Genomic DNA, 20460 nt, shown 5'->3' on the forward strand with positions numbered 1-20460 from the left:
TATGGTGTCTCAGGGTTGTCAACACTTGTGAGGCAGTAGCTTCTTTCTGAAGTTTTCTGAGGGCTTTCTCTGTTCTGCTGTTTCCTTCTGCCAGTGTCAGAAGTGCTGGGCCTTGTGCTTCTTGAGTGCTGTTTGCCATTGCTGAGGCAGTAATGAACTAGACAGCAAAACACAAGGGTGCCCTGGTAGGAAATTCCACTGCAGCAAACTATCTATGAGCACTTCAGGAGTAAATGCGTGGGAAAAGAGACTTCAGCATGAGCTGGATAAATTGCAAAGCTGGTATTGAAAACTCTGTCAGTAAGAAGAAATTCAGGCAATGGAGAAGTTTGTGCCTAGCTAAAAGGCAGTGTTCTTTAAAGAGCAGAAGTGAGTATTCCTTACTCTCTTCTTCAAAAGAACTGTCACAATACGAACAACTGCCTTTGACATCTGTGCATGAAAGGAGGTGTGTGGTTAGTGGCAAGCAGTCCTGGGGCATAGCCCATTGAAATCTCCCCAGCTGGGGCTGTGGAAGGCTGATAAAGCACTTTATGTAAAGTCCTGCCTGGGTCGCTGGTCTCACGTCTCGCCAAAGGCTATGCTCTGCAGTGAAGACCTTTCCCTTTGTGTGGTTTGTGCCAGGGAATGAAGTATGTAATCTGCTGTGGTAGGACAACCAGTGAGCTATTGTTATAAGCAGCAACAATGTGGGAAGATGTTTAGTCAATGAGCCCTTATCCCTGATGATGAGCTGACTGCTCATGGGTGTAGAGCATTAGGAATACCATGTACCTCCCAGTGTGGCAATGCCAGCAGATACCTGGTGCCAGAGAAATGTGTTTAGTGCTGCTAAAATGCTTAAAAAATACTAAAACCCAGTGAAGCATCAGGATTCCCTTTCAGTTCAGATCCAGATTTTTAATTTAAACCCAAGGGCAATGTGTTTCCCTGGCTTTGTAGGTCTTACCCTGCCGGGTAGTTGGGCATCTGTGGCCAGATAGAAATAAAACATATGGGAAGTTTCAGTGCACAAGGCCTGATTCCACAATGTTCATGCCCTTAAACTGTCAGCAAATTGAGATAAAGCCTGGGGATGAGCAATGGATGCAGCATTGGGGCAGGTAATGAAGAGAGTGTATTGACAAGTAGGTTAACACAGCACTAACAAAGGAGTGGCTGTTGGACTTCACTGATCTTTATGTTCAGTTTATTTGGCTGTTGTCTGCTTGCATCCTCAGAGCTTCTTCAGTTTCTTGTGGAAGAGAGCAAAATATACAGTCACCATTTAGTTTATTTCTTCACAAGTGCCCACATTAAACAGTGTCAGTTGAGTTGTATGACATATAATTTTATATAACTGTATAACACCAACACCAACACAGAAAATAGACTATGTACCACATAGGCAACATACACAGTGCAAAAAATTGTCTTCCATCAATACTCTGATAATCTGTATCTTCTGGATACACCACATTTATTCAGGAATGTGTTTCAGGGACATAGGGAAGAATTCATTTAAAAGAAAAACAAACACAGATACCCCAAAATCTTCCTGGTGATGCCTACACAGATGATACCACCTCCATGCTGCCATGAAGCACAAGAGCATGGCCGAAGGTTGTACAAGCTCTTGTCTGAGCCCAGGTGGTTCCCAGTTCACAGGGGTGGAAAAGCTGTGTTGGAAGATGCCTGAGCAGTAAAAGTGTCATTTCCCATGTGCTGTTACGGGGGGCTGAAGCCAGTGATGAAGCACAGTATGTCCCGCTGTGTGCCATGGGGCTGCCACAGCCTGCCCTGGCCCCATGGGAGCTGCCAGTGCTGGTTTGGTGGGTTGGTCAAGTGTGTGGACGTATGGCTGGGTCCCAGCTCACAGCCTGCAGGGTCCTGGTGAGCTCAGGGTCAGGGCTTTCTGCTGTCTCTCCACTGCTGTAAGGAATTCTTGTGGCTCTATTAGCTCGGTCTGCGTTAGGACAGTGTGACCTAGTCCTCCGTTTCCCTTCTGAACATACACTGAAAATGACCCAAACACCCCTTAGCAATGACTGACTGCACTGGAGTGCAGCCCCACTCCGTGCTTGGTGCACACCACATTGTAGGGAGGCACCTTGATTATTGTTAATATTTCCAGATAATGTTTTTATACTCAAGAACATCACAGCAAAATGTTTCCAACTGTGTCAGTGCTGATCTCAGCATTCAGCCTACGGTTACTGGATGGCTTCCACCCAAAGACTTGCATAAACTCCCCCATCCCAGCCCGGGTGAGCTGATGACACTGATTTCACTGGTGCACATGGAGTGATAGATTGCCTCTCCTGCAGTGCATTTCCATAGGTGGCAAAATTACACATTAATTTGCTGAATTTTTTTGAGCTCTTTGATCAAGGTTACTTTATCTCTGCTGTAACCCCTCACAAAACCCCAGCATGGTAGGCTTGTGATTTAAACCAGTGTTATCTGTGGAGCATCATGCAGCATTCTTTACAGCTGTGGACAAGCATCCTTAGCAACACACTTTTTTCTTGGAGAAATTTGGCCTTCTTTCTGCCCCTGAAAAAATGGTTGATGCTGATTCTTCCACATGGTTTTAATTATAACCTATAAGAAAAGCTTCAGAGTTAGAAAGGACATCATAGATCCTTTTAGATCTTGTTTGACCCCATAGTGACCATGTGCACTGGATGATGAGAAAGGGGCTTAAAACCTACCTTAGAGACAGTGCAGTGAGATGGGGCTCTCCAGGACTGAAAATGAGCTAAGGGCTCTTACAGCTGCAGAAGCCCCATACCTCTATCACTGCTCTCAACACATGATGTGGCTGAGGTATTTTACTCAAGCTGAACAGGTTGAGCAACATCCCTCTGAAATGAAACACCCCACTGGACCAGGGAGATTAGGGAATGGATTAATAATGTTTTAATAAATATATGGTAAATGCCCAGTTTCCCTTAATTTACTTGTGGATACACTGAAGATGTGTAAATATCGTTTAACCAGGTATTACCTTCCCAGCTAAGTCCACTGAGGCTTGCCATCCAAGAGCCAGTTTAAAGGCAGTTGGTAAGTTACGCTGTTTAGGCTTTGAGTCAGGGCTGATGTGAAAAGTAAGAAGATGAGAAATCCTGAAGGTGCAATTTTAGTTCTAGATGTGGACACCTCAGGGCATCACTGTGACAGGCTCTTTCCATACATGGCGCAAATGCACCCTCTATCTCATGGAACCACAGACTGGTTTGGATGGGAAGGGACCTTAAAGCTCATCCAACACCTTCCACTAGAGCAGATTGTTCCAAGCCCCATCCAACCTGGTTTTGAGCAACCTGTCTCAGCTTTGCCACACCAGTAGAGAGATTTTTAGCTTTGTAAGGTGGCAACTGAAATGAGGCAACTCTGACCTCTGGAAAAGGGGATAAGAAGCACTGACAGTTTTGCATCAGTACCTAATGCAATCAGTAGCACCTCTCCATCACAGGATGTGTTTTTATGGGTTCCTATGGTAGCTCATGTCCAGCCGCTGGGTGAGGGGCTTGAGCTCAGTAGTTCAGGGGTAAGAAGCAGCTTGTCTGCCTGCTACATCCACAGGGATCTTCTGCCTGGTCACTACACACTGCCATGTACGCATATGCTGAAGACATCCAACCTTTGCTTTCTGCACAGAACATTTGCCTCCCACTTGGGATGCTGATGGTATAGCCCGATGTATTTCCTGCCCAAGTGTGAAACTGCCTAAATATCTCTTTTCTAACAGGTTTGAGATGCAGTTTAAAGGTGAGGAACAGTTGCACCTCCTGTGCTGCATTGGTGTGGGCACACAGAGGTTGACTCTTCTAATAGTATGGGTGTGCTGCTGGGACACAGCCTTAGCCAGGCTTGACAGGGACTCTGGGGAGAGCCACTGCGGTAATCGGGGCTGTTCTCAGTAATGCACAGATTGTCACTTTTAGTTATCACACCAGGTTTCCAGGAGGTTCCAAACCTGCAGCCACCCTCCTGTCACCTCATGCCTGGGGATCCTGCCTCGAGGAAGAAGCAGAGATCCCCCAAACCATCCCTCCACAGGCTTCCCTGGCTTAAACAGTTGCTGTGACTCTAGGGTTAACCAAGAGTTAGCTGCATATTAGCATGCACCCACAATCTGAGGGGAAACAACATTGTTTCTCTCTGCATCTCCTTGTGTTAGTACTTCAGTGAATACTGCACCTTTTCCACAGTGATACCTTCTGGCTGGGAAAACCTTTTTGTGCCTTCTACTGGAGCAAGTGTTAATAGCCATAAGTAGCCCCAGGATTGTGGCTCTGAATGTCCACCATGTACAGAGATGTCAGAGTGTGTTAGCGCCTGCCTTGGCAGGATCCCTGTTGAGTTTTGGCAGAAGCTACGCTGCTTTCTCATCCCCAGTCACCGTAGATGTTCTTCTGAGGTTTTCCTTGACCTTAATGAATTCTGGTGCATGGTCTTCCTGCTTCTCCTGCTCTTTCTCCAACTGTAAGAAGGAAAAGTCAGTTATCTGTGCATATTAAAGGACAAAAGTGCATTAGCTGCATTAACACAGTAGGCTTCATTATTGAGGGGTGTCCAGCTACTATGACCCAAAGTTGAAGTATAGAGTACATGGGTGCTCTCTTTTCCCAAACCATTATATCAGAGCCATGTTCACCCTGAATCTCTTTCTCTGGCCCACTGAAACATTAATTCATTTTGTTTTCCTCCAGAGAGAATGTGTCCAGCAGAAAAGCAGGGGAGTGCTTCATTTCAGACCTGGTGTGGAGGAGGGAGGAGGAGGTCCTGTGAGTCTGGGAAAACCTCTCAGCATTAGGTTATTGTCTAAGGGTAAGTCCTTACAGTGCTTCCCCTTTATATGCAAAGTCTTTATGGATCTGTCCCTAAACCACCTTTTCATTTTCCTGGTTCTTCTCTAAGAGTACTGGGCTTTGGTTTTTCAAGTCATCTTCTCTTGCCTGATGTTATTGCAAGGGAGCTGTGGTGTCATTAAATAAACTAGTTTCATCCATTTGCAGTGCAAACACTGGAAGGTAGGACAGGGAATGACTTTATTTTCAGTGGCAATGACACTCCTTGCTGCTTGCACTGGTTTGGGTAAGAGGAGCAGGGAAATGGCTCTGCTGCTGACAGGCACCTATGCTCAATATTGCTTTTCCCCAGCATATTTTTGGCCAGGAAATACACCAGGAACTGCTCCCAAAAGCAGCTTGGGTGTGATTGCAGCAGCACTGCACCTTCCAGCACTTCCACAGCCTTTCACCCCTCACCCCAGGATCCTGAGCACTACTTGTGATGGGTGCAGCAAAGCACACCCCAAAGACACCACTTGGGACCTGGAGGGGAGAGCCAGGGCAAGTGGTGTGTGGTGGGGGTCCTGGGTGAGGTGGTACAAGCAAGGTGGATCCCACTGTGAGGATGAAGGTGCTGCAGGATGGACTGTTTCCCCTTTTATGGAGGGGTAGCAAAGCTATATCTTGGTTTGAACCTCAGCCCACTCATCTCCTCTGTGTTCTTATGCAGGGTCATTAGGACAAGCCAAGGATGGCTTGAAAACCCAGTTCTACCTGGTCCAGCCTCTGGTGCCTCTTTAATAGCTCTTTTTCAAAAGGACACTGCAATTTCTTTGCCTCTTCCTCTTCCTTCTTCTTTCTGATAAGCTGATTTCGCCGTCGGTGCTCGAGCACCCGCTGCAGCTCTGGCTTACTCTCCATGCTCAAACCTCTGTGGATAAAAAGCAGATCAATCAGGGCAAAAGAACTAACATCCTATGGGTGTAGCCACTGACAGCCCAGAAACCCCAAAGCTTTTCTCAGCCCTAAACAGAAACATCAGGGACCTGGTCCACAAATCCACCCACAACGTTTTGAGAGTGTTTCCCTATTGCTGGGATGGTTCCTGGGGTTGCTTGCTTTGGGTGGGCAGAGAGTTTGCTGTCTTCGTATGCGGCTTGTGGTGCTGGAAATCTTGCTAATGCCATTACATTGAGCTTGCAGGGTATGGTGTGGAAATGGGACCTTCCCTGGCCCTTGCTATTGCCAGTTTCACGATGTCAGTGACAGATTGAGCTGCGCTAAAGGCATGTTAAATAATGATTTTTTTTCCACCAGCAGGGGTAGTCATTGATCTGCAGTAATTGCCGCGGCAGCTGCGTTCCTCCCTTTTGCTTCCCTGCTTTGTGTCAGAGCTGAGGGCTCGCCATCCCCCTGGTGACATGGAGAGGTTGGGTCAAGAGGCCAAAATGAAACCTCCTTTGTTGTTAGAAGCCAGAGCTTTTGTGCCTGGCTCTCCTTCAGCTGCCCAAGCATCCCAGAGGAAGCGGGGCTGCTCCAAAGCATCTCAGATGGGTAGGGGCTGCTCCAAGCCCTGCTCTGTGAAAGACGGGATCACAGGGATGGAGACATGGCAAGGACGTGCAGGCAAGGTGTAAATGCATGGTAAAGAGATGGAAGAAGTTCACTAAAAGTGGTGACTTTCTGCCCTGCTGAGCCCCAGCCACAGAAGAGCAAAACGTGAAACTGCTGGGAAGGTGAACGTTTGCTGAATTCAAGGAAGACCTTATTGCAACTGCGATTTTGCTGAAAAACAGATTATGACAAAGTGGTGAAGACTGCATTGACGCATCTATCTTCTGCAACAGCAGCTGGAATGTACGTAATGGTGTGAGAAAATACAGAACTGGAAGTAATTGACTGAAGTTGTATTTTTGAGAAGGTGGTGGAGATCCCAAAGCTGTTACATGCAAGGAGTGGGATCTGACCACTTTCATGGGCTGGGTTTAACACTCGTTAAAATCAATGGGCTGAGAGTATTTACAAGTCCTGTTGTAAAATGTGGGGTGTTTGGTGTCCCTGTTCTGAAGGTCTGTTTTGAGACAAGGAGGGGACTTACCCATTTCTGTGCTAAGGGCTTGCTTTCATCCTTCCAGTGGCATGTTTAGTGATTCACTTTATTGTAATTTGGGTTTTTTTGCTTTATGACAGGATAAAGTTCATGACAACATCAGTGAAAGTGGCCACAGCACTGGCCCAAGACGTTTCATGATGGTTTTTCAAGGCAGGAGGAACTTGGATGCTGCAGAAATGCTTTTCCCAAGGCTTAATAGAAGGCAAACCTGCTTTGACTTGCTGGAGACACAGCTTGCAGTGTTGCCTGTGGATTTGTTACTACTCTCTGATTTAGTCAGCCTGTGCTGTTAGTACCCAGAGGTGTTGACTAAGATAAGAGTTTTGTTGCACAAGATGCTGGTTTGAGTTGCTTCTCCCTTTTGCTTAAGGGGAAAAAACAATGGCAAAGTAGAAACAGAAGCAAGTCATAGAACCTTCTCTCTCCCCTTCTGCCCTCTCTTACTCTATAGTAACAAGTAGTAGGAAGCAAAACTGGTGGATTTGAGAGTGACAAGAAACCAGTGATGATGGGTTATTGTTCACAGTAGGGTTTGTTTCCATATTTGCTGAAGCATATTTTGGAGGCCAGAGCCAAAGTGGGGTTAAACTGATGTCTGAGATGTACAGGCCTATAAGCAGAGGGATCAGGAAGTGCAGGATGGCTGCAGTGGAGGTGATGGCACAGATGTATGTAATGTGTTGGCAGGCACAGAACTAGAATACAAAGTGATGATGTGCTTTTTGTTTGTCAGTTTCAAGTTCAGCTCAGTCTGATGCCCATGGGGTCTGTACCTTGTCTGTCACCGTTCCTCTCTGCTCCCTCCATTGCAGGGTTTTCTTGATTCCATCGTGCTCAGACTGAAATAACTGCTCTGTGAGATCAAAGTCAGTGCTGATGGGGAAGCCTTTACCCTGAGCAGCATCACCAGGCAGGAGATGGTCACTCTCAAGCCAGAGTGTTTTAAAAATATCTGGCTGATTGAGTTACCTCTGCCTTGATGTTGGAGAACAGCCTGGGTATGGGCCCCGTAATTCTTCTGATTTTGGGAAAATCAAATCAAACCCAAGCCCAGGCAGTGCCAGTATTGGTTAATGCACCCTGCTGCCAGGCTTGATTGTTTGCTGAGTTTAAATGTGTGTCTGGTTCTCACGATGACTGTATCCTTCTGAAGAGGCTGTGCTCTTTTTTAGATGGCCAAAGTGCTATCATGTCACAGTGTTTCGGGGTGTTCAGAAAATGGCAGTATAAAGCCAGCAGATTTCTTGCTGTGCTTAAAAGCCTCTGAACTGAATATACTTTTATTGCACTCATGTTTCAACATCTGCTGCAAAATAATGATGTGATTATAGGTTCTCAGTCACTGATGTAATTTTTCTGGTGTTGTATTTGTACCCCTAAAGACTTAAATTGAAGTGATGGGGTAAGAGGTCAAGAATGTGGATTCTAGCCTATCTTTACCTGTTGGATTTTTAGGGAGACAGTGATAAGCTTCCTCTTTGTACAGATTATCTCACCCTGGTGTGTTCCCTTTCGGTGTCTCCATCCAACCTGCACCTCTTACTGCCTCTGGGTTGACCTTAAAGCACACAGGAATGCTGTACATTGCTGGGGATTTGGCAAATCAGTGATGGAGATAGAAAAAACAGGACCAGGGAGAAAACATGTGGGACACCAATAAAGTGACTGTAGGGATGCCTTGCATTTTCTCATGCTTGAGGGATCCAGGTGGGTGGAAATAGCAAGCAGTTCCAAGGAGTGCTAGCTGGTGCTTAGGGGTGAGGCTTTTCATCCTGCTTTTGGTTTGAAACAAACTGTCACATCAGAGAAAAGAATAAAGGGCTACAGCAAGTTCTACACTGTGTTTGGTTGCAAGTGGAAGGGTTTATTGTGCCCTTCCAACTCACAGGCTGTCACTGGCACTTTAGCTCTGATGGCTCAGCACCTCTCAGACCGCTCCAGCATCTCTTACCTTTTGTGGTTCATCAGCAGCTCTCTGTGCAGCTCTTGGTGGCTCTTTGAGGCTTTTATAGGATTTAGGAGCTTTTTAGGTTTGATGAGGTCTGGGTTTCCATCTATGTAGTCTGGGTGAGTCAGGATATTCCCACTGTCTGGTTGTTCCTGCTGTATTTCAGTGTATATTGATGCTGGAAGAAAAGAGATGTGTTTGCATGAGAAGTCTCTCCCTGCTATGGTGTGGGAATCCCTGGAGTTCTCCTCCCCTGGACAAGACAAGAGATGGTGCCTGCCCTGCTGCTCAACACCCGTGTCAGTGTCTGCGTGCACGTGCCTCCATGTGCTGCTGAGGGTTTTTTAGAGGCTTTAAAACATATTCCCTTTGTGTTGTTGATGAGACATTTATTAATTAGATCACTGAAATCACTTGCCAGCTGCTTACTTTAGTGCCTGTAGTGTTGAGTGCCAAGGATTAATTAATGCAAGATAGGTCTAACTAACACTTGAAACAGCCATGGATGTGGACTGTGCTGAGCTGCGGCTTTGCTCCTCCTGGCTGGGGTTGTCGGTCCCTTAGCACAAGGGGATGCTGTGGGGTTTGAGGGGCTTCCAAAACATGAGCCTGAAGAAGTGCTGCTGTGGCTGAAACCTCTTGTCAAGGGAAGGTTTTGCTGATATCCTGCTGGCATAATAATCAGGATTGAGCCCAAGGCTAAGAAAAGCATAATTTGCCCATGCAGTATGTGATCGTGCTGTAATAATTTGTATGTTGTGGATGTTAAGAACAAGAGTCCACTGTTTTGGAAGTGATGGTAACTTGGATTTCAGGCAAACCACGGGGCATGCTCACTCTTCATATTTTCCAAGTGCTGTATATTTCCCCTTTACAAAAAACGTATATAAAGTGAGTGCAAAGCACAAGTTATAAGACAAACAGCATGCAGCAGGCTGTGTCTTTAAATACAGAGCACAGTGGGGTTGCCAACAGTTATTCAGTGTACGGTCTAATCAGGGGCTCAGAAAGAACAATTTATTCCTGACTATTCACTTGAGCAATTTGGAAGTTTACCAGTGAGAACAAAAAGTCCCAGGAAAAGGGTATAGACAGCTCCATGTCTCCAAGTGTCTTATTACAGTATTTTTAGGGGCCCAGTGTGAAGCTATATGGGTTGGTGGAACAGCAAGGAAAACAGTTGTTCAGTAATGTTGCCTCATTCCCTTATTGCAATCTCATGTATAAAAGGAATAAAGCCCTTTCTTTTAAAGCAGAAATCAATAAAACAGAAGGCAAGAGAAAGCAGGCTAGGTTATTCTTTCAGTCAGTAAGTACTTATCAAATGTGAAGTGGATTGCAATCAAACAGAATTGTGTACAGAATAATAACCGCTGAAGAAATGACTCAATATCAAACAACTTCTCATTGAATGTTAATGTGGGCAGTGCCCTACTGCTTGGGGAACAAAGGAAAACAAATCAGAGCCCATTACACAAGTGTAATTGGGGTGAATAGTTCAGTACATATTTAAAGGGCGCTTGGAAGCTGGAACCAGTGCTTTCTTGTATCAAATTATTTTCCTCTAGCGTCATAGATCAGTGGTGGCAGAGGGAAGGTGGTGTGGTTTGATGTTTGTTTAATGGCAAGTGCCAGGCTGACTCAAAAGCCTGCAGGGTCGGATTCCACAGGTTGAAACTGGAGGCTCAGCATTGCCTTCCAGAGGGATGCAGGGATTGAAGAACAGCCAAGGGTTAAGGCAGCACGATTTCATGGCTAATTTCTGTTGGATGAAAGCCAGGCTCTGAACAATAAGAAAAAATGTTCTTTTTTCTCTTCTACTTCCCTTTTTTGGTCTTTTTGTCATAGGAGAAGAGGCAGACAGAAGCCAAGGAAGGAAGGTACAAAAGCAAAGGTTTGTTTTGGCATGAATGAAATGAATGAGCTCCCATTTCAAATGGCAAAGCAATGTCTTAATTCTTCAAGCAAAAAAGTTTCTTCATGGAGTAACTTAAATAAAATGAGAGGTGTTTTTAATGGAAACACCATTTCTGGACAGCTATAGTGACAAACTAGCCTCAGTGTCACTGTGATGTCCTGCTGCCCTTTTCCTACTGTTCCTGTCCTATCATTTAGATCAGAGCTGCCTCCAGTGAGAGAGATGCCTCTACTTGCTGTGTGCTGGATACCAAATCCTGCTGCACATCAGAAGAGCTGGGGGGTATTGGTATTGATCTTGGATTTGTCCATCCGAAATCTGCCTGTTGTGCTGTGCCAGGGGATAATGCAACGTGCAGTGAGCAAGGTACTGTAAATGGCTGTAACTGTAGTAACTTTGGTGGCTCTCTTTCTATGCGGTGTAGCTCCTGGGCCCTGCTGCTAAGGTCTGCTAGCTCTTGGTGCACTGGTGTAGCACTGCTACCGATAAAATGCTGTTTTCCTCTTCCTTCGTGATGTATGGGCTTCCTTTTGTAGCTCATGAGAGTCCCTTCTTCCTGCTTCCAAGACCCAGATCCCAGGAGATTTGCTTGGGGCAGGCTGTTCCACATCCACAATAGGTCTAATACCCAGTAGTGTACAATGCTATTCAATGTGTCATCCAACCCTTCAGGTTGGTCTTGTGCTATTTCCACCCCCCAGACACACAGGATGATCAGAAGCTTCTCCCTACTACCTTTTCATCCCACGAGCCTGGGGGACCCTCTGCTTATGCAGTATTTTGGAGGAGCACCGTGGTGAGGCTGCAGGTTTTGAATCAGTCAGCATGGTTATTTCCTGACTGCAGCAATCTAACCCTGTTTACTGGAGGCAGATGGGGAATTTTTCCCTGAAACGAGTATAATTGAAGAAAATACTTGGAAGGAGGAAGTGGGAGGAACTGAAACTGATTGGAAGCATTTCTGGCCAGGGCTGTTAAATCAGTATGCACAAGTCCTCACAATGAGTGCAATTTGCCTGAATGATGCTGCAAGAGCCAGGACACAGCAGGTAGCTCTGAGCTTGCTTTTTGCTGTGCTAGATCTGTCTAGGGCTGTGCAGACACCACCCTCGAGGATTTGGCTCATATTGCTGCCCTTGGGACAAAGTCAAAGCCTTGACCTTGTCCCCAAGGAGCCTTGAACCTCGTTACAAAACTCAGCATTTTAAACCTTCGGAAGACCTTAGTCTGGAACAATTCAAGGAATGCCTTCATTTTCATTGGGCAGGAAAAGAAAAGAATATAAAAATCCTGGTGCATCTGAAACATGGCTTGGGGTCATGCTGGGAATAAGGACAGGACATCCTTTCTGCTGCAGGTTGGCAGATAGGGACCCAGTGCAAAATGTTTGTCCTGTAGATCTGTCATCTTCAAGACCTGGTGTAATTCATGTCCCTGTAAGGGGAGACAGACTGCTATCAGGCTGCTTTTTCTCATTATTTATAGTGCTGGAGGTATAAATCCAGGCAGGTCTCTGCAGTGGATTTACAGCCAGATGTATGTTTTTCTCATGATTCAGCCGTAGATCAATGAACAAGGCTCTGCTCTCGCACCTCTTTGGCCACCATCATAAATCAGCAAAAGGTGTTAGATATTTCTATATTGTTCTTGGCAAGATATGAACAACAACTGCATGTACATTTTAATACCCTCTGCTGTACTCAGAAAAACAGCGTGACCTTTTAAATACGTCTGCTTTGGAGTGTTGCTTATAAAACGTCGCTGTGTTTGCTTCAGCTTACTCAGTCTTTTGCTTGCTTTTGAATATTTTCCCTTTCCTCATTTCTAGAAGCCTGAGGCTTCTAGGAAAGGTACCTCGCAAGAGAGTGGCCAAAGTGACTTGTCTGTAAGGAAAAAGCAAGGCTGCCTGGATGAGGAGCCAGAGCCACTGGCAGATACGTGGACTTTTATCTCTACTCCCAGCCTTAGCTGTGAAATGAGCTCCCAGTCTTGATTTGTTTTCTAAGAGACTCCACAGGGAATATTGATATCTTTGAGGTGTCTCAGACCAGCCACCCTCCTTCCCCAGGGTGTGGAACTGGCTGGAAGGGAAAAGTGACATTGTAGCATCTTGGTCATTTCTGACCAAATCCTTGCTCAGACCACCTGGAAATGCTTATAAATCCCCCACTTCCTGTGAAACATGATAAAAATCCGCAGTCTGCAATCCTGGGGCAAATTGTTGACACTTCTGATTATACTCAGCTCCAATATTTTGGGGCACAGGGTATCAGGCAGGTTTGGTGCATCATTAAGTTCCTTTGAAAACCTAAATATTCCAAATAATGCATTAAATATACCCTGCTAGGAACATAAAACACAAGGGGCTGCTTGGACTGGCTCATGCCCAGGGATAGGCATTGGACACAGGTGCTTGGTCACGGCCAGAGCTGAGCTATGCTTCCTTTTGCTGCTGCTGCTCTTTGGTTTTCCCTGACTTGGGGGATGTGCCCTTCACAGAGCATTTATTTAGGATTAAGTGATTTGTCTTTTCTTGGTGGGTTGCCCTGTGAGACCCTCTGCATCTGGACTGTGTGCCTTGTGCTGCTCCTTGTGCTGCGGCTGGCAGCCTGTTCCACCATCCTGTTGGGATGGAAATAATCCTCAGGAATGTTAAGGGGATTAACAACAGCCTTGGAAAGGGCAGGTAACCACAGGGGTCCAGCTTTGCTTACAGCTGCCTGCATGGCTCCAGCCTGTTCTTCACAAAGGGAAAATCTAAAGGAATTGAAAACAAAATTAATCCAAAGCTGTTGGGTGGAGGTCTGGGCTCCTCGCAACTTGTGACTGCTTGGGAGAATGGGTGTGCAGCGGTACACCCCCATTTTTTGCTGACACTGCTCTTTGTGTCAGCACTTCACTTTACCTGAAATCTATAAAGCAAACGTAGTTCACAGTCTTTTATTTCTGCTACCTGTGTCATTTAAGGACTGATTTTCCAACTTGAGCATCTCAGGGCAGATGATGACCAAACTGCTCTTGTTAAAATATACTGTATGGGCATCCCTTCCTGGGCAGAGATGAGCCTCTGTGAAGTGCCATCCACATAAAAACAGGCAGCAGGCTTTATTCTGCAAATGGGATTCAAGCTCAGCGGATACTGCACTTTGTAAATTCTGTGAAACCCTTTTAAGGTCCTGTTACTTGGTAGAACGGATGAGACTGAGCAACACCTTCAGGACACCCAGGGTCAGAGCTCTGGGTCTGGGTTTGTAAAACCACTGACTCAAGGGACTGTTTTCAGGGCAGAACTGACCACTTAAAACTGTGGCTACAGAGAAGAACCTCTGGCTTTCTGGATGCCTGGGGTTTATTCATGAATGCATCTCTTTTAAAGCCAACCGATTAAGGAAGGGCTGCTGAAAGGAGCTGGTCATACACATCCTACAAGTAAAACCAACACACTCAGCACGGGTCAGCAGAGCTGGTTTGAGCTGTTTGCACAAGGAACCTGAGCCTGGGAAATGCTGTGAGTTTCTGACACATTTAACTGCAATCATGGGGAAGCCTTCCCTTTTCTGGACTACAGCATCCGCTCCCTGGGGAGCCCTCCTTTCCCCACGATGAGGGTTCCTGGATGGGAACAGGAGAGAGCATGGGATCTTTAAACTAGCCTCAGCTCCTTTTAAGCACTGATACACACACACTTCTATCTGTTAACTAAAAGTTGAGATTGGTTTTTTTTTCATTTTAGAACATGAGATTTCAGTCAATGCATGTTCCCTGTCTGACATGGAGCTGAGGTTTAGTCCTACACCTTTGCCCATGAGAGTGTAATAGCAGAAAAGGTCCCGCTGTATGTTAAGACTTACAAATAATGAAGCTGAAAGTTTGTCATCTGGAATTGATGGGTTTTGGTAATTTGTGTGATTTTCCTAATATTAATTGTAATTCAGATACACAGAATAGCTGGGGTTGGCATCATAGGGCAGGGAAACAATTGTATGTCTGTCTCTGTGAGCCCCAAAGCTTCACATGGCCAGAACAGCTTCTGGGTGTGCAACTACATAGTTGGAGGATCCCCTGCTGGGAGGACAAGTGATTTGACCTCAAACCTGGGCACTTGATTTTGGAAGCTGCTTTCTGCATGGTTGATAGGTTGAGGGCAGAGTAAGGCACACAGATGCCAGCTTTAGAGGGTTGGGTCATAGAACCGTGGAATGTTTTGGGTTGGAAAGGACCTCAAATCTCATCCAGTTCCGACCCCCTGCCACAGGCAGGGACACCTTCCACTAGAGCAGGTTGCTCCAAGCCCTATCCAACCTATCCTTAAATGATGACCCTTGAATGATGCTCTGTGAGGGGAGGCTTGCAGGTCCTGGAAGCCTGGGTGAGTGATTGGTGAGTCCCCACAGCCAAACTTGCAAAACACACTCTACTGCCCCAAGTAATCCATGTGTGGCTGCTACACAGTAAAACCCAGACATATCTGACATTCCTTCACATTAGCTTAATGACTGCTGTGACTTAATGCTCTGATGACAATGTTAACAACTTGATGCTGTTGTTGATGATGGTATTATTATTATTATTGTTGATAATAATATTATTATTAATAGTAATATGGTGAACTCAAAAACTGGCAGATGCTAATCATTACCCTCCCTGGGCGAGATGTACTAGCTCCCATCCTCACTGTGATTTTCCTCTCTTGTTCCTGCTGTGCCGGCAGCTCAGGAGCATCTCTTACTGATGGACCTGGCATGCTCCCCCTTGCTTGTCACGAGGTGACCGTATCACAAATAAATGATACGTGTGCTTTGGACAGGAGGCAAAGAGCCTTTGTCTGCTTCTAATCTATACTTTTAAATAATTAAGCAAGGCTAATTCTGGTAGTTATAATGCAATAGGATGAACGTAACTTGATGTGGCTGCCATGGGAAGCCGTTCCCAGCTATCAACAGGCTGCCTCGGGGCAGCAGGCATGCACACCCTTGGTCCTCTTCACTCAGACCTGGCATTCAGGGATAATGCCCATGAGGTCAAGGGGTCAGAAAGGGAAAGATCCCTAATGGAGATGGAGAATGAGGCAAGGGGACACAACCTTGAAGCTCCCAGCTTCAAGTCCAAGTCTAGCCACTGCCCACCCTTGCCGAGCACCATGCCAACCTAAGGGGGGGCACAGAGCGGGCACTGGGCTCAGCCTGGACTGCTCATACACAACCTTCCACCATCACCCCAAAATGCAAAGGATCCCGGGTGTCATGGTGGTCACCCACTGAGCTTTGCACTCACACATGTGTGTTTGAAGAAGAGGAATCAAGGCACGCCTGGAGCTAGCTCAACTCTCTGGTTTGCAGAAGTTACTGGTTCCCTCTTTTGGGTTGGGTAACGCTGGAAGCGCTTGTACAGTCAGGCAGCAGCAAACTCCCCTCTGCCTGCAGGCAGGCAGGATTGGGAGTGCTGGTTAATCATTTTGTTTAATTACCTTGGACTGTGATAAGCAAAGGTAACAGGGCTGGGATCCCACTCTGTTAGCAATCACCAAGGGACGTCAGTCCCATACCTTTCGCAAGCAGCATGTTTAGTTTTGTTAAGCAGTGACAGATGCCTAGCAGTCTTTCTCCATAATCACAAACTTACTTTTAGTATCTCATCAAAATTTGCCCTGCACATTTGCCTGCCTATGATAGAGACATGCATCAATCATTAATGAATGTTTTAAGGTAGCTCAAAGGTATTTTGTGGAATGCATAGAAAATCCTCCCACATTGAACTGCAGGGATTGTATTAGCAAGTGCCCCCTGTTCAGCCCAATGACTCTCCAAGAAGGTTTGAATTGCAGCTAAGGGAATTCCTGTGGGATACAGGTCCATTTTGAAAAGCAGAAGCAAAAGGACAGCTTCTCAACCAGCTACTGAAGTATTATAACACAGTATCTCAAATAACATTTAAACCAGGGTCCAAAGTCACTGTGTTCAACCATGTATGCAGCACAGACTAATCCCATGGGGGCTTCCTACAATGGGGAGCCAGCAGAGAAGCAGGGACCCCCTGGCGCAGCCCAGGGGTGCTCGGGGCTTACCTGATTTCCGCAGCGTGGCCTTGGAGAGCCCGGAGGACAAGTGTTGCCCCGTGCCCCATGACATGGCTCTGCTCCTGCCCGACTGCACTCACACCTGCAGGACTGATGGCCAGGTCCGATGGAGCTGCCCGGTCTCTCCAGTGGGAGCAGGGATGGAGTCACGTGGAGGTGGCTGCTGCGCTGGTGCTCCCTCCCTGCCGCTGTCACCACCCCACAGGGACCATGCTGAGGGCTGGAGTTTGGCTGGCAGCAACCGGTGCCCGCTCTCTCTGCCACCCTCCAAACTTGCTCCCTTTGCTCCTCGTTGCCAGACAATGTTTTCCCAGGATGGATGAACAAGGTAATAGTTTCACCCCCAGCAAAAGCAAACAGTCCTGTGCATGCCCAGCACTGCTGCTGGTGCAGAGGTTGTGTCTGTGCTCCACAGAGTACGGCTCCTCTTAAGTGTGCCTTCACCACGCTCCCAGAGAAATCAGATCACCCTAGAGGAAGCTGCACGCCCACTCTCTTTAGCAACCACTGCAACAGCCAAGCCTGGCACCGGGGCAACCGCTCCAGTTATCGTGATCATTCCCTGGTGTGTTGCAACACCCTATCATCTACCAACTGCTGCAGGTCCAGGGGGAGCAGTGGCTGCACCCCATGGGGAAGGGGATGCAGAGGGAGCAGCAGCCCCTGAGTGGGGTTACAGGCATCCTGGTGGCACCAGGGCTGAGTGATGCTCCTGCATCACCCTGCCAAATCTCACCCTGCTGAGATGCAGCTGCTGCCTGGATTGGGCATCTTGTCCCCGTCCCTGCTGTGGCTGGAGGTGTCATGTTTACTGTCCCTGAATTGCCCATGGCCTGTGAAACCAGCGGCTGCAAAGCTGGTGGAAGAGAAGGAGTTAAACCACCCCAGCAGCTCCTTTTGGCTCTTAGGTGGGTGCTGAGTGCAGTTCTGTCCAGGTCACCCTATGCCAGCCTGCAGATGACCAGTGTTTCAGCCTCAGGAGATAGGCAGGGATGGGATGAAACCATTTCCACCGAGAGGAAAAGGATAAGGGAATCTGGGGGCACTGCCATGGTACCCAGCCACATTCACATGCTGCAGCACCCATGGGTGCACACACCATCACAGCCATGTCCTGGCCTGATGCTTTCAGCCCTGTGAAGATCTGGAGAACGAGTCCAGGCTGCCACAGGTGTGTGTGGAGGTGGAGGCTGGGGTGCTTATTCACTTATTTTCACCTCTCCACATTTTGCTCCTCTCCACATCCCAGCATTTTCCCTCTCCCCAGCTGTGTTTTCCAGCCAAGGACTCAGCAGCGCTGCATGTGAAGAGAAGCCCCAGCCTCTCCCAACTCTCCTTGCAAAGCCCTCCATGGGGCAGCCAGGCTGATGGCACTCACCTGAGCCACTGCTCCTGGGCTTCCTGCTCCCACTCGGACACTTGGGCTGAAGGGAGTATTCTTTCTGGAAGACAAGAAAGAAATGGGAAAGGACTGTGCAGGTATAGCTCTGTTACAGCAGAGGAAATGCAGGAGGAGTTGCTGGTCACTTCCTATTGGAGACTTCAAAAAATTATAATTATTTTTAATTTCCTGACCAGGAGCTGTTAAATTTAATTGCCTCAGATGCAGGAGCATCAGATGCAGGAGATGAGAGGCAGGCTGGTCTGCATTCCCCAGTGTGTGTGGTGTGTGCCTGCATGTGCTTGCACAAGCACGGTCAGCCCAATCCAACCACCCGTGGGATAGATACAGGCAGAGTTTTCAAGATCTCACACAGCTTTTGCCCCTAGATCAAGGATGTGGTGGAGGAGAGGCTTGAAGTGGGGAGGCTGTGCAGTTTGTCTGTTCAAAGCGCAACCTGCCTTGCAGCCCATGAGCTTTTTGTGGCTGTGCAGATTGTGCTCATATTACCCATTGCAAACTCAAAAAGAAAATAAAATTGACTCAATCTAGAACTGAAGGAGATGGATGTACCTCCATATTGCTTCTCTGGGACTGCCTTTAAACAAGCTAAAGCTCAAAACCTGGTGTTGTGAGTTCACTGAAGGCATGTCAAAGGGGGGAAAGAGCATCAAAAATGCTTTGAGCTCCTGAGTGTGGTTATGGCTGGTAGATGAGGGAGTGGAAAAGGGCTGTGATCCATCAACAGCTGCTGTCAACTGAGTCAAATACATTGGAAAAAAGCCAGCTAAATTTTATGGACATGTCTGACACACACTAGTGCCTGACTTGCTGCACATCTGGGCTCTTCTGTGCAAGGAAGTGGGTTCGTGGTGTGCTTACATCCTCCTGCCTTGGAGGACTTTTCATGGCAAAGCTGTTTTTCCAGGAGCTCCTTGCACAGTAATTCTCTTTGCTATGTGAGTCAGTAAGAAATTTCACCCTGTGCTTCTGAACCTTTGGGATCAACAAAAAGCCTTTCTATTCCCTCTGTAGCTCCCTGAAGGTTATTGTGTGGAGACAGTTGACTGCTCAATGGTATTTACCTGGAGTGGCTCCTGCAGACAAGGAGGTATGTCATTCACTGCCCCTGTGTTTCTTATGCAGTGGCTTCATGTCCCAGAAGAAGGTGACATGGAGAGCTCATTCCAGCATCACTCATTGCACCTGCTGTGCCCGGCATGTCCCCAGGGATGGGGCAGCCACAGCTTCTCTGGGCACCCTGTGCCAGCGCCTCAGCACCCTCACAAGGAAGAGCTTCTGCCTAAGAGCTCATCTCAATCTCCCTCTGTCCAGTTAAAGCCATTCCCCCTTGTCCCGTGAGCTGGGCAGCTCTGGCACAGCTCTGACACAGCTCCAGCGCAGCTCTCTGACACGTGTAGCTATAGAGGACCCATTTCTTGGGACTCTGACTCTGTCCTGCTTGAGGAAGGGATGTGTTCTTTCATCCAATGTCATGTAAAGATAAAATAACATTCATTGTGCTGAATGTGGACCTGGAGTGTCACTGATGGGTGGCTGCATAGTTAATTAAGAAATGCTGGGATGAGGAAGATGGCTCTGGAGGAGCCCACAGCCAGCTCCTCATTACTGGGGCTGCACATTAGATTGACTTCTAGCTGCGGGGTTACTTTGCTGGTGATGTTTGCTGCTGGCTGTCACTTCTCCAGCCAGTTGCTGTGGCACCAAGAGTTTTCTTGTATAGACACATCTCCTGTGTATTTAAAACCCCAGGCCTGCCAAGTGAGTACCCAACACAAACACTGGCTTTCCCATGGTTGTGTAATGCAGCCAGACTGTGTGAAGGCACTGACAGTGAGATAAAGCTGCCGCCAGTGTGGGATTGTGGTCCACCTGCTCGAAGTGCCGAGGAGCCTGGATGCAAGCTGTGAATTACAGAGCAGACAGCCCTGCCTGGCCCTGCCTGCCTGTATCTTTATTAAATCTCCACTCTCAGCACAGGGTTGGGCGTGCAGCATCGCTGACAGTCATGTCCAGGTTCCTGATCCACAGATAAAATGCTGGCCCCACTGAAGTCACCCAGGGCTGGGATTTGAAGGCAGACAGGGCTTCACCTCCTGCTTCAGGGAGGTCCTGGAGGCTCGTTAAACATTTCCCCTGCTGGATTAATGCTAGATGTTGGCTGAGGCACTGCTTGTGGTGGTTGGGACTGGGCAGCCCAGCCTGCCCTCCCACCCTTTGTGGCC

General features: G+C 47.3%; 1 protein-coding gene across 3 annotated transcripts in view; it reads right to left on the reverse strand.

Annotated features, from left to right (window-relative positions):
- The window catches only part of FAM107A (family with sequence similarity 107 member A), a 320254-nt gene that overhangs the window by 288863 nt on the left and 10931 nt on the right, over positions 1 to 20460 (reverse strand). Inside the window, exons 2-5 of one of the 3 annotated variants that reach the window (XR_009725547.1) lie at positions 18212 to 18275; positions 8843 to 9017; positions 5553 to 5709; positions 3254 to 4468 (exon numbers count right to left, since the gene is read on the reverse strand). Coding sequence is in view for 2 of the 3 variants with exons in the window: in XM_061354264.1 (XP_061210248.1) it covers positions 4361 to 4468; positions 5553 to 5709; positions 8843 to 9017; positions 18212 to 18275 (504 nt within the window). In the remaining variant the exon portion in view is untranslated. Of the gene's footprint in view, positions 1 to 1172; positions 4469 to 5552; positions 5710 to 8842; positions 9018 to 16821; positions 17369 to 18211; positions 18276 to 20460 lie in introns of those variants that run through there. The other 2 variants (XM_061354264.1, XM_061354265.1) reach the window with 2 other exon arrangements.

Source organism: Neopsephotus bourkii, unplaced genomic scaffold (genome assembly GCF_033783945.1).
Source record: "Neopsephotus bourkii isolate Nb327-2 ecotype Australia unplaced genomic scaffold, CSIRO-AGI_Nbou_v1 NB_719, whole genome shotgun sequence".
In the NCBI taxonomy this organism is placed as follows: domain Eukaryota; kingdom Metazoa; phylum Chordata; class Aves; order Psittaciformes; family Psittacidae; genus Neopsephotus; species Neopsephotus bourkii.